Source organism: Azolla caroliniana, unplaced genomic scaffold, assembly GCF_043228905.1.
Source record: "Azolla caroliniana isolate FFs.n. ecotype wild unplaced genomic scaffold, voAzoCaro1.0.p SCAF_637, whole genome shotgun sequence".
Taxonomy (NCBI): Eukaryota; Viridiplantae; Streptophyta; class Polypodiopsida; order Salviniales; family Salviniaceae; genus Azolla; species Azolla caroliniana.
This window is the reverse complement of record NW_028231072.1, coordinates 5164-18694: the sequence shown is the minus strand read 5'-3', so window position 1 is coordinate 18694 and position 13531 is coordinate 5164. Positions and strand designations below refer to the sequence as shown.

General features: G+C 44.2%; 1 protein-coding gene across 1 annotated transcript; it reads right to left on the bottom strand.

The window, feature by feature from the left end:
* Positions 1-2796: 2796 nt before the first annotated feature.
* Positions 2797-4257, bottom strand: LOC147847810 (uncharacterized). The gene is made up of 3 exons (XM_087338808.1): positions 3809-4257; positions 3520-3682; positions 2797-3098 (listed from the first exon to the last, which is right to left on the bottom strand). The coding sequence occupies exons 1-3, from the start codon at positions 4208-4210 to the stop codon at positions 2812-2814; spliced, it is 852 nt and encodes a 283-aa protein (XP_087194934.1). The 5' UTR covers positions 4211-4257; the 3' UTR covers positions 2797-2811.
* Between the last annotated feature and the right edge of the window lie 9274 nt (positions 4258-13531).

The following is a 13531-nucleotide window of genomic DNA, read 5'->3' as shown; positions in this document are numbered from 1 at the left end:
AAATTTTTATTAAATTGTAAAGTGCAAACATGACTACTACTGCCTCTAATCTCACAAGCTTGTTTGAGATCAAGAGATTTTCGAGATTTTAGAGCAGAAAAACATGGTCTACAAGTTACACAAAGCCTTGTATGGCTTAAAGCAAGCTCCCAAAGCTTGGCATGACAAAATTGATAGCTTCTTTCTTTCTCTTGGGTTTCAAAACTGTAATGCTGACAGCAATCTCTATGTTTTTTCCCAAGATAATTTGCTTTGCTTGATCATATTATATGTTGACGACCTTCTAATTACAGGGTCCCTTGCATCTAAAATCGAGGAGGTCCGCGCTGACCTCAAAACAACCTTTGAAATGACTGATCTAGGACTTCTCCATTATTTCATAGGTATGGAGGTCTATCAATCACATGGTGGTATCTTTCTCAGCCAACATAGGTATCTCAGGCAGCTCCTTGAGACCTATAGCATGACAAATTGCAAGCCACTCTCCTGTCCAATGGATCCAAACTCAAAGCTATCTCGTGAAGACGATTCTCCCATATTTGAGGATATCACGAAATATAGGAGATTAATCGGGTCCCTTCTTCACTTAACTTATACCAGGCCTGATTTGTCCTATAGCGTGAGTATTCTCAGCCAATTCTCAACTGCTCCAAGACAAAGTCATTGGCAAGCAGCTATTCGAGTTCTTCGGTATTTGGCCAACACACTCGACTATGGTCTATCTTTTAGAGGCGGCATTGAGCTTGTTGGCTACTCAGATGCTGATTGGGCAGGTGATATTGATTCTAGAAGGTCCACATCTGGCTATTGTTTTATGTTAGGTTCAGGCTTGATTTCTTGGAAATCGAAGAAGCAAAACTCAGTTTCTACTTCATCGACGGAAGCTGAATATCGCGCCTACTTGGATACTTGCTGTGAGTTGCTATGGTTGATGCAATTGTTTTCTCACATTGGTGTTTTGCAAGCCTCTCCTATTGCAGTTTTCACCGACAGCCAAAGTGCACGTGCCTTGGCACATAGCTCAGCATTTCATGGTAGAACAAAACACATCGAAGTGCACTACCATTTTGTTCGTGACTTAGTGAAATCACAAGTCATCAACTTGGCATATTGCCCTACTCAAGAAAATGTGGCTGATTTATTTACTAAGCCACTTCCAAGGCAAGCCATTGATCAGCTCCTTGATCGACTCAATGTTGGACTGCCGTTCTGGAGCTAAGAGGAGGTGTTGGAGGGTGGCAGCTCCAGCCCTGCACTCTCTTTCATATTTATTATCTTTGTACTACATTCTCTCTTTTCTCAAATTCTTCTCTCTCTAGAATCTGCAACTCTTTAAATGCCTTCTCTCTCTAGAATCTGCGATGCTTTAAATGCCTTTTCTCTCTACCTTTTCCAAGATATTCCTAGTTTTTTGTACCTGTTTGGTAGTACAAGAGTCACTTAACTACCAAATAGCCATTTCACCCACATTCCCCAATTTTGTATAAATAGGCTATACCAGCCTCTTTTGTATAAGTTTTCATTTTCTTTTTTGCTACTTAAAACAAGCTCTATTCCTTGGCTGTGTCTCTACTCTTTGCAACCATTTTTTCTACTGCTGTCTAACAGCCTTCTCACAGCTTGGCTGTGCCTATTTTGTTTTAAGTCTTCCGCTGCTGCTATTAACAGCTTTTCTCACAGAGTCTTGGGATTCACTTATTTACACTTCTTGATTTGTGCTCCAAGTTTAATTCTTAAGCTCTGTAAAAATTTTGGTTTACTCTAATTGAGTTGCAACCACCTTGATATAGGTTATGTGAATAAGTTATAACAAGGGCCTAACTATCAACAACACACAGGTTATACAAATTAGAAATGTCTTCTATGATTGGTCTTGTTTCAGCTAATGTAATCAAATACTGAAGCAAACATAAATGAATCAATCGAAGTGCCATAACACCGAAAAGACTTCAGTAAATAAAGAGTGAAAGTTCGGGATCTATTTCAAAAGCTAAGTTGCTGAACTTCTAAGGTCAGTTATCTACAACATTGAATATATTGACTAAATTGGTGTGTATTTAATATACCATAAAAAAAACATTATTATTAAAAACCCTAGTTTTTATGAGCCTGCTTCTGATGGGATGTGATCATCACATCCAATAAAATTGGGGGTGTTTTAGGAAAACCCATTAGCTTACGGAAAAAATAAGGGATAGCATCATGCATATTACTAGTATGTCAGAAAACAGAGGAGAAGGAAACAAGAGAAACATGTTCCCTACTCTGAAACAATAGAATTCTATTCATACTCACATGGACCAATAAATATAAACAAAAGATATTTTAAATATTTATAAAAGGATTCCCCAAAAGAAAAGAAAAAACAGCAACAGAAGGAAGATACCTCGCATTTTTTACTGAAACAAAATGTACCAAAAATGTTAGTATGCAGTGTTGTGCCAGCAAAACATGGAGTTGGGCAGTGATGGAAGACATCTATGCAGAGAAACGGTGGAATACCTAGGCTGATGATCATACCAAAGAGATGGGGAGTTCATATTCAAAAAGATATGCATATTTTTATATTATTTCTCTATGAAAAGCCTACTAAATCCATTAAACAAACTTTTGAAACCTGTCAAAATACTAGAAAGTCTTAAATAAATGTTTTGGAAAAAACAAATTTCAATCTAGTTTCGCTCTAAGAAGCAATAGAAACAAACCAGTTTGGTAATTTCTTGTAATTAAATCACAAAAGACACATGGTGTTTTCTCTTGAAAATCACAAAATATGTACAGTGTTTCTAATGAATTTTAACATTATCTGTATCAATTTACCTGGAAGTCTTCCTCGAGCCGAATCACTTGGATCGCTTCTTCTATGCTTAGCTTGCCACGGGCGACAGCCATAGCAACTACGAGGGACTTTGATGCTGCTGAGAGGGCATCCACTGCTGTTAATTGCCAATTATTGGCTTTCCTTAAGGCTTTTTCCAATGCCTCCACAACTTCATCGGGTTGGTTATCAACCAGAATATTTGTTGAATGACTTGGTCTATGACCAAACTCTTTCTCTATCCAATCCAACAAAGGATTCAATACATCCGCTTGCAATTCTGCAACAGCATTTCATGAATCACATGTTACAGCATGTTGATGTAGTCTTCATGAAAAAAGAGCTACAGACTACTCTGCTTTGGTGCGTTGATGTAAAAACGAATAAAAAATCCTTAAAATACGCCTCACAAACTGTTCAGAAATATGTAGCTTTATTCACCATAAACCTCTAACACCTTGACTGCTATTGGTTTTAAGGTAAATAGCAAATCAAAAGTCTTCTTTTCCCCTACAAAAAAGTATACCATCTATGTGCTTTATATTCCCCTTCAAATTATGTATGTGAATTCGATCTAATGGGATATGATAATTCTTCTCGATAATGGCAGTAAAAAAAAACAGCGAATAGGGCTGTAATCAACTAAAAGTACAAACATGTATCACAGTGTTACATTCCAAAAGTTATGTTTAATAACATACCACCAAGAGGAGAATCATCTCTATCACGACAACAGACAGCATCTGTGTGGAAAAACTCTAGCAGGTTCTTTATAATTTTCTCCCTTTCTTTTGGCACTTTATCAATGGCAGTGGATGTGAGCTTCATTAAAGGCATGGTGAAGGGTCTAATGGCTTCTTGATCCTACAAAAAGAAAACGACAATGCCCATGAGGAGACAGCATCACACTCACAAGTGATTAGAGCATTACCTTTTGCATGCAAGCATACATATCATTCTAAATGCAAAAATGTGTAGGTAGAGAGGAACCTGATACTCCCACTCGGCTGCGATGGCATGAGCGAGGGCAAATGAGGGAACCTTGAGCTGCTTCTTGGAGGGGGTCTTCAGAATACGATTATCCAGCATTACCACGTAGCCATCCTCATCCTCCGGAGAAGCAGGAGCTCTGGCGGCATAGGCGCGCTTGTAGAAGCGGCGGCCGATGGATGGCCCACTAAGGGCCGATGCAGGCATCTGCGCTGATGCTTCTCGGAGGTTCTCCCCCTCCTCCTCTCTCATGGGTTTGGCTGCCGATGATGATGATGATGATAATGACGACAATGCTTGCTGTGAGAAGAGCCTAGTGATGGCAGTGCCGGCCCTCTCCCCGCTGCTAAGAGGAAGAAGGAGAAGCTTCTTCTTACTCCCGATGCCCCGCCATAGATGCATCACGCACGCTGCTTCTGCTCCTGCTGCTGCCTCACTGCAAGTTTTATTATGTAAGGAAGCAAGAAGGAAAGATGAAACAGGTGCAGGGCAGGGCAGGGCATTTTATTTTATAGTGTACATACTTCAGTATGATTGAATGAATGAATGCATATACATACATACATGCATACACACATACATACATACATACACATAAGAAGAAGCAAACCAAAGAAACAAGAGATATAGACAAACATGATTGCTACTGGTTTCTTATTATCATTATTATTACTAGTCTTATTCTAACATGTACATGATGAATGGATGGCGTGTGGTGTATGTAAGTACCAAGACGAAGGGGCTTTTTATTGTGGGGATCGGGGGCAGACGTTGTTGTGTTGTTCGTGCGTTACGCTCACTCTCTTGCTCAACCTTTTCGGGCATACATCGTAAAAAGTAAACATTACCGATGATATACAACCTCAAAAAGTTTCAACTCTACCTATTAATAGGCTTAATGTTTCTTTTTCTGTGTGGATCACCAATCACTTTTATAATTGATGAACAAGATCGATGTTGTGAATAGGATATCCTGTCAGCCTCTATTGGAGTTTCGTTTAAAAATCTTTGTATAGAAAGTGAGGGATCACGTATTGGCATACTATTTCTCTCACCTAACTAGTGGTGAAGGCCCCTCTAGCATTGATAATGAAGCACCATTTCTCTTGTTTGAGCCCTAACCTAAGGGCTCTTGTTCCTTTATCAACTATGTAAAGAGATTGCTAGATAAGTCTTACACCATTGTGAGTTTTTCATCATGACACTAGGACACCTCTACAAAGCAAAGAACATATCTTATAATGATGCATATTAGAGCATTAGATTATATTGGTGATTGAGGTACATGCATTAGACCTAACATCACCACATGTAAGATCCTCTAGCTAGGTTTATGGTGTTCCACAATGTTTAAAGACACATATGAGTATGTGAAACATTGTGTTGAGTTCCAGAGGCACAAACGCGCTAAAGGTCGATCACAACTCCATGGTAATGGAATTTGAGAGAGGGAACACTTGACAATCGACTCTACTACAATACATCAAGGGGCAAAACATGTAATCATGTAAGCATGTAAAGAATCAAGAGATGGATTCTTGTGAAGCGGAATAGGTGTGAATTGTGTGTGTATGTGTGTGTATGAGAGAGACAGAGACAGAGACAGAGACAGAGTATACGCAAGGTTAAGTATATTAGCAAAGGAGAAAGACTCAACATGATACAAGGTGGGAGGAGGGTGCTTTATGTAGTCACCCTCTCTCTTCATTAACTACAAGGCTCATGGAGCATGGGGAATGTGAAAGCTCATAAGTTATGTGTCATATAATTCTATGAATCATACTAAATGTTAGAATACAAAGTGGTGACATAATGGTGACTCTTGACCGTTGAAGTGTCTCTTCACTCTCAAGGTGAGTTCACACACTAGACCACGTTGAGCTTGATTCTCAACACGCCCCCTCAAGCTCAAGTCGGGTCGGTTTCAGATGGTATCCGAAATCCGCTTTAATTCACGTTCGGGAGTCCGCGTCGACTCGCTTTATGCGGAGTTGCGGAATCCGTGCTCCTGCTTGCATTGTGCGTAGTTGCGAAGTCTGTGCTTCGGTTTGCGTCTTTCTTCGCGGCTTTGCGTGGTAGATCGGCTCTTCGCTGCTTCGTTGCGTGGTTGCGATCCACGCGTTATTGCGTAGTGTCTTGCGTACTCCCCCTCAAGCTTGGCAGGTCAGGGATCGTTAATCCGAGATTGGTCATGAATTGTCATAGCTTGTCGGCCCCTAAGGCTTTAGTGAAGATGTCAACCGTTTGAAGATTGGTGCTTATGTGTTGTAGGTCGACATCGCCAGCCAGAACGCGCTCTCGAATGAAGTGATAGTGTAGTTCAATGTGCTTTGTCTGCGCGTGGAACACCGGGTTCCGAGCCAGATAGATACTGCTCATGTTGTCGCAGTAAAGGGAAGTCGGACCCTTGATGGGTACGCCCAGATCCTTCAAAATCCTCTTGAGCCATACGACTTCACACGTAGCTACGTCTGCGCCCTTGTATTCCGCCTCCGTACTCGAAAGAGCGACGATGGGCTGCTTCTTGCTACTCCAGGATATTGCTCCGCTACCGAGGGAGAAAACAAATCCGGAGGTTGATCTTCTATCAGCTTTGTAGCCGACCCAATCTGCGTCTGTGTACCCCTCGAGTCGTATTGGCATCGCGGTCTTGTAGAGGATGCCATAATCCATTGTGCCGCTCACGTATCGTAGAACTCGCTTAGCGCCATCCAAGTGAGTATCACGCGGTGTTTGCATGAATTGGCTAAGGAGACCGACCGGATAACTGAGATCGGGTTGAGTGATCATGAGGTAGATGAGACTCCCGATGAGTTGCCGATACTGAGTCGGCTCACACGCTTTGGTGCTGGAGTGCGCATCTAGTTTGAGATTACGATCGAGTGGGGTTGCCACGGATTTGCACTCAGCCATCCCGAACTTGTATAACAGGTTGAGGATGTAGTGCCGTTGAGAGATCATGATTCCGGCCGGAGTTTGAATTACCTCGATGCCGAGGAAGTAGTGGAGCTCCTTCATGTCCGTCATCTCGAACTTGTCGGAAAGGAGGGATTTGACCTTATTGATTTCGACGAGATGCTCACCTCCAATGACTAGGTCATCCACATATAAGATGATGACGATCGGACTTGCGGAATCGCTTCTTATGTAGAGGGAGTTGTCTGATTTTGACATACGAAACCCAATTTGATGAAGATATTGCGTTATCTTCGAATGCCAAGCACGCGGTGCTTGCTTGAGGCCGTAGAGTGGCTTCTTGAGTCGGCATACGGCTTTTGGATGAGTGCTCGAGTTGAAGCCGGGTGGTTGGATCATGTACACCTCCTCTTCTAATTCGCCTTGTAGAAAGGCGTTCTTGACGTCCATTTGATGGAGGTGCCACCCTTTCGCTGCGGCAAACGCAATTACGGTTCGCACCGTCGTCATCTTTGCCACCGGGGCAAAGGTCTCTTCGTAGTCGACGCCATGTGTCTGAGCGTATCCTTTCGCTACGAGTCGAGCTTTGTAGCGGTTGACGGAACCATCCGCGTTGTACTTCACTTTGTAGATCCATCTGCATCCGATCGCCTTTTTGTGTGATCCATCGCGGGTCCTTCGCGGCTTCCGAAAAGGTTTCCAGCTCCCGTACTGTCGCTACCTTCATCATAAAGGCGTAATGGTACGCCATGTAATCATTGTAGCCGAATCGGCTTATGGGGTTCTTTTCACGAGTGGATCGGTGGAGCTTTTCATTTGCAGAAATGAGGGCTTTCTTAGCACCGATTGGTACCTCGAAGCCGCCGAACTCACTGTCGAGTGAGTGAGTCGACTCATCGTCAATGAAGCAATCATCTTCATATTCCGCCATTTTCGCCTTGCCTTTGTCCATCTTCGGGCTAGGCCGTGATGTGCTTTGATTGCTCAAAGGCTCTTGTGGTCCGCTTAATCGGGTCGTGATCGGACTTTCTTCGAACATGCGCGTAAGATGATCTTCATTCTCTATCTCTTGTTCGGTGGATTCTGGGTCGAGCGGAGTCAGAGGCGAAGTTGTCTCTGGTGCGTACCAGGATGCTGACTCGTCAAAGACGATGTCTCAACTTACCTGAGATTTTCGAGTTGAGGGGTTGTAGCACTTGTACCCCTTTTGCTCTAGTGAGTATCCTACGAGGATACATTTCTCTGACTTCGGGTCGAGCTTTTGACGTTTCTCGTCGGGGATGTGCACGTACGCAATGGAGCCGAATACCCGAACATGTGATAGGTGCAGCTTTTTCTGAAGAATCTTTCGTGCGGAGTGACCTCGTGCACGCCGGATGTTGTGCACCAATTCATTAGGTAGACAGCCGTATTTGCCGCTTCGGCCCAATATGACTTGGGCATATGCTTCTCGTTCATCATGGCCCATGCTACTTCGAGGATGTGCCGATTTTTGCGCTCGGCTACTCCGTTTTGTTGTGGAGTGTGTCGGCAAGTGAATTCTCGCCGAATTCCTTCCTTTCGGAGATACGCCGTGAAATCATCCGAGAAGTACTCCTTGCCGCCATCTGATCGAAGACATCGTACATGTCGGCTCGTGGCTTTCTCGACTTCATTCTTGAACTTTTGGAAGTGTCCGAACACTTCGCTCTTTTGCCGCATCGGGTAGATCCAAGTGTGCCTAGAAAAGTCGTCGATGAAGAGCACGTAATACTGGCATCCGCCGAATGTCGTCGTTTGGGCCGAACCCCATACATCGGAATGAATTACGTCGAGTACGCCTTTGCTCACATTCCGCTCCTTCGGGAATGGGTGTCGATGTTGCTTGCCAAATTGGCACGCTTCACATACACCTTCAATCTCCTTCTCTTTGAATGTCGGGAGTCCGATGATGACTCCTTTCGACTTCATTGCTTTGAGTTTGTTGAGATTGATGTGGCCGATTCGCTTATGCCATAGCTCTATGTTGGAGTCGGCTTTCGTGCTTTTCCCGAACATGGCAGATTTCATCTCGTGTGAATCGAGAATGAACATTCAGCCCTCTCTTCTTCCGCGTGTGATGATTCGGCCTTCTTTTTCGATGAAGCACCCTTCTTGGTCGAATCGTACTTGCATCCCTTGCTCAACCATTTGGCCGACCGAGACCAAATTCTTTGTGATGGTGGGAACATGCAAGACATTTTTAATGTATGTTTGCTTACCTCTTTCGCCGAACGGAACATTGCCGATGTGCCGAATCGGGTGCGTAGTGTCATCTCCGGTTTCAACATAACCGGGTCGCTCCGGCTCTCGAAGATCGAGAAACCATTCTTTATGGGATGTCATATGATTTGAGGCTCCGGAGTCTACAAACCATACGTCCTCCGGATTGAGGGCATTAGTTGAGGTAGAGGCCGACATAGAGTTTGCTCTATGTTTCATCATGAACATTCCGCCACGGTCGGAGTTCCATGCATACATTCTGCCACGATCTTCGTAGTCGGAGTTGTGCCCATACATTCCGCTACACTCTTCGTAGTCGGAATTGTGCGCGTAATTCGTGAGTTGTCGGCTTGTGGAAGCCGATTCACACATCTTCTTTCGACACTCTTCTTCGTGGTTGCCGAGCTTTCCGCAATATTCGCATTCGGTTGCGTTTTGACGGCTCGGCCGGAGTGGAAGCTCCCCCTTCTTGCGAAGGTTCCTCGTTGGCCTCCGTTTTGCGGCCGAAGTTGGGAGTTGTTATCGTAGGTCGGACCTCATCCGCCTTGTCCTTGGCCAAATCGGCCTCTCGCTCGTCCGCGTCCTCTTCCTCCATTAGAGTGCGTGTAGAGCATGTGGCCTTCCGACTCATTGCTCCTTGTATGCACATGGTTTTCTTTGACCAATAGCATTGATTGGAGCTTGAAGAAGGAGGGAGATTTCTCCCGTGCTAGAACGGCGGTTCGCATCGCGCCGAACCGCGGTGCGAGGCCACCGAGGCATATTTGCACCATCTCATCATCACCTATACTTACGCTTATTGAGTCGAGCGAGTCGCAAAGCTCCTTGATCTTCAAGGTATATGTCGTGATGGACATGTCCCTTTGTTGAATGTTGTTCAACTCTTGGCGGAGTTGAAGCTTCCTCGCGGTCGTGTTGGCGGCGAAAATCTTTCATAGATTTTCCCACGCTTCCTTCGGCAACTTGGCTTCTCGAATGTAACCGAGCATGTGGTCGTGAACACATGTTGCCAAACAATACATCACGCGGCTTGCTCCCATGTTGCGTATCCGGGAGCCGCTTCGGCGGGTCGGTCTTCATGCGCTCCTTTGATGTAGCTCCAATAGCCTTGTCCGACAAGGTATTGGTGCATCTTGTACTCCCAAGATGCGAAGTTGTTTCGATCCAACTTCTCGGTAGGGAGAGCGCTCCCCATTTGAGTATTCATTATTTCGATTCTTCTTCTTCTTCTCTCTTTGAATGCGAGCTATGTAGCGAAGCTACGATAGCGATGAGCTGGTTCTTGGTCGTCGGCGTGGAGCACAACACACGATCATGATGAGGCGAATGGGCTAGATCAAGCTACCAAATCGCTCTGATACCATGTAAAGAATCAAGAGATGGATTCTTGTGAAGCGGAATAGGTGTGAACTGTGTGTGTATGTGTGTGTATGAGAGAGAGAGAGACAGAGACAGAGACAGAGACAGAGACAGAGATAGAGACAGAGACAGAGTATACGCAAGGTTAAGTATATTAGCAAAGGAGAAAGACTCAACATGATACAAGGTGGGAGGAGGGTGATTTATGTAGTCACCCTCTCTCTTCATTAACTACAAGGCTCATGGAGCATGGGGAATGTGAAAGCTCATAAGTTATGTGTCATAGAATATGATTCTATGAATCATACTAAATGCTAGAATACAAAGTGGTGACATAATGGTGACTCTTGACCGTTGAAATGTCTCTTCACTCTCAAGGTGAGTTCACACACTAGACCACGTTGAGATTGATTCTCAACAAAGCACATATAGGAAACGCTCAATGGTCGGCTCAACCACAACTCTCAAAGAGGTAGGCTTTGGGATCACACAGATAGGTATGGGAAACACATGAATGAGTAGCTAGCCAACTACCAATGAGGTTGAACACACAATCACATGAAGGGGCCTACCACACCTCAGCTTTAGGTCCCAAACCTAGGCTTTGGCACCCGAGCCTAGCTTTCACATTTGACCTTCACTTTTTTCATAACACACCCACACACGAAGTTAACATTTTCACATATACCTACACCATAAAATAAACATTTATACGTTGTCGCGTAAACGCATGGGCGTGTGCTACTTGAGTAGGACCATACGGGGTCTTGGACTAGGGAGGACACAAGATTAGGTGGGCGCAAACATAAGGGGCTCAAAGGCTCGAAGGAATTGAATGCTCGGTAAAAGTCAGAGGCTCCCAGGAGTTGAAGGCTTGCATTAAGTCAAAGGGAGCAATGAGTTAAAGGCTCTTGTCGCAATGAGTTAAAGGCTCGCGACAAGTTCATCTCATCTCACTGTCACGTACTAGAACAATGATTAATGCACAAGGTTAGTTTCAAAACATACAACTAACATATTGAACTCGAGATTGTGAAGGATTTAAACAATTTTGAGACCAAATGCAAGCCTATTCTTAGGCCGAAAGCTAGATTAAGCAAGAACCCTTTATGTAGTAGGGTATACAAATGTTCTAGGGATAGATTACAATAGTGGTATCTAAGAGCTAACCACTAACATAATAATATACGGAAAGCGAAGATGGGGGGGTTGAAGCTTCCAGTGATGGTGAGTTGAGTGGGTTGCTGACCCTAACTACTTTTGATTGCTATAGTGCCTCATTTCGGACTAGTGTTCTCGACTACTCCGTTCTCCCTTCGAACAACCGATAAGCATGTTGTTGCGTAAACGTGCGTGCATATGCTACTCAAGCCGAACCACGGGGGTCTTGGACCAAGTAGTCGAAAAGATGGAGGAGATAGCTTGTTGAAGATCCGTCTAGTTGAGCGCACTTGTCGAGGGCTTCGTCTTATCGAGCGCTCTAGTCAACGATTCGCCGAATCGAACACACTAGCCGAAGGCTTCGACTAGTCGACGATTCGCTTAATCAAACACACTAGTCGAAGGCTTCGACTAGTCAACAATTTGGTTAGTCGAACATTGAACAATCGACAATTCGCCTCAAGGGGAGATGCATGGGCAAGCCCGAATCTATCCCAAGGCATGAATGTTTGACTAGTTGAAGAAAGAAGCCTTTGTCGAGGGGAGATGCCTGGGCAAGCTCGAATCTATCCCAAGGCATGAGTGTTTGACTAGTCAAAGAAAGATACCTTTGTTGAGGGGAGTTGCATGGGCAAGCCCGAATCTATCACAAGGCACAAATACAAGCGAATGCACAAGAAGAGGGTTAACACATGACTATTGGGAGTATGGCTAATTGACAAGGCAAGACACTAGATTACAAGTACAAAGAATGTCTTTTACAAAATAGGGTTTCCGATTACAAGGTAAAGGGGGTTACAATGGTGGCAACTTCCAGTTAACAATGAACTCACAAGGGTAAGGAGATGAATGGAGCAATATAGTGTACACCCTTGCAATACGACGAACACTCTACTCGAACACCGAAGACAAATGTTGGACACGAGCACAAGAACCACCAATGATGAACACACGAACCACCAACAACGTGCACATGCTTTTCTCCCTTTTGCACGTGCTACACATTTTTCTCCCTCTTGCTTTTGCTCACACTTACACCTCATCCCTTTTCCAATTTTCAACTACCTTTCCCATCTTCGGCATGCTTCTGTTTGCCAATATCTTTCCCACACATCCGTACCGGAAAATGCACATCTTCGAGTAAGAATTTGCACACTCCCGTTGTTGCCTTCTTCACTAAGGCCCACCCTTCTACCTGGTTCATTAGGTTCTCTTTTGCTAGTACGAGGTACTTCATTTGGCCCACTCCCCTTGGCATTGAAACCAGATCCACCAACCATTTGAAGTGTATGGTGAGTGGATAGGTCAAGTGCAACTTGTCCCTATGTCGTATGTTCGAATATAGTTGGAAACTTTCACATGTATCCATGAAATGGGCGACATCCTTGTACATTCCCAACCATCAATACTTCTCTTTTGACTTCTCAAAATTTTCCCATGTCACTCTATGGCTTGCCCAAGGACTCTTGTGGAACTCAAACACTAATGTTGTCTGGTCTTGATGACCACTCGTTGTGGTGTTACCATCCTTCTCTTCTAGTGCTTCTAGAGGTACTCTCCTTACATGAAGTACTTGTATGCCTTCTCTTTGGATCCTTTGTGCTTCCTTGTTACAGGCATGACCATATAATATCCCATGGTGAGAATTTACTGTAGTATTCTTTACACTCTCGTTTAACCCTCACACTTATCCACGTGTATAGAATACTACAGTAAATTTTCACCACGGGATGTCATATGGTCATGCCCGTAGCATACCTCCTTTGTCCATGAAATGTTTGCTATCATTGAGCTCAAGAACCCGCATGTGTGAAGTCACTCCCCTTCATACTTGCTCTCTTTGAAGGCGTTGAGCAGTTGCATATCTCGTTCCTCCACATATGCCTTGGCCCGTTTTCAAGAAATTGAGAGCAACATCCTCTTCTTCTAACACCATGCCACTTTCACCTTCATACCTTGCCCTTGATAGCATGTCTGCCATGGCATTATTCTTTCCTGGTATGTGGCAGACTTCTGGGTTCATTGATTTGATGTAAGAAATCCACC

Coding starts and splice junctions, on each gene's coding strand:
- LOC147847810 (XM_087338808.1), bottom strand. CDS start 4,210: ATGCATCTATGGCGGGGCATCGGGAGTAAGAAGAAGCTTCTCCTTCTT. Junction 3,683..3,808: donor CAGCCGAGTGGGAGTATCAG/GTTCCTCTCTAC, acceptor TTCTTTTTGTAG/GATCAAGAAGCCATTAGACC. Junction 3,099..3,519: donor AGATGATTCTCCTCTTGGTG/GTATGTTATTAA, acceptor ATGCTGTTGCAG/AATTGCAAGCGGATGTATTG.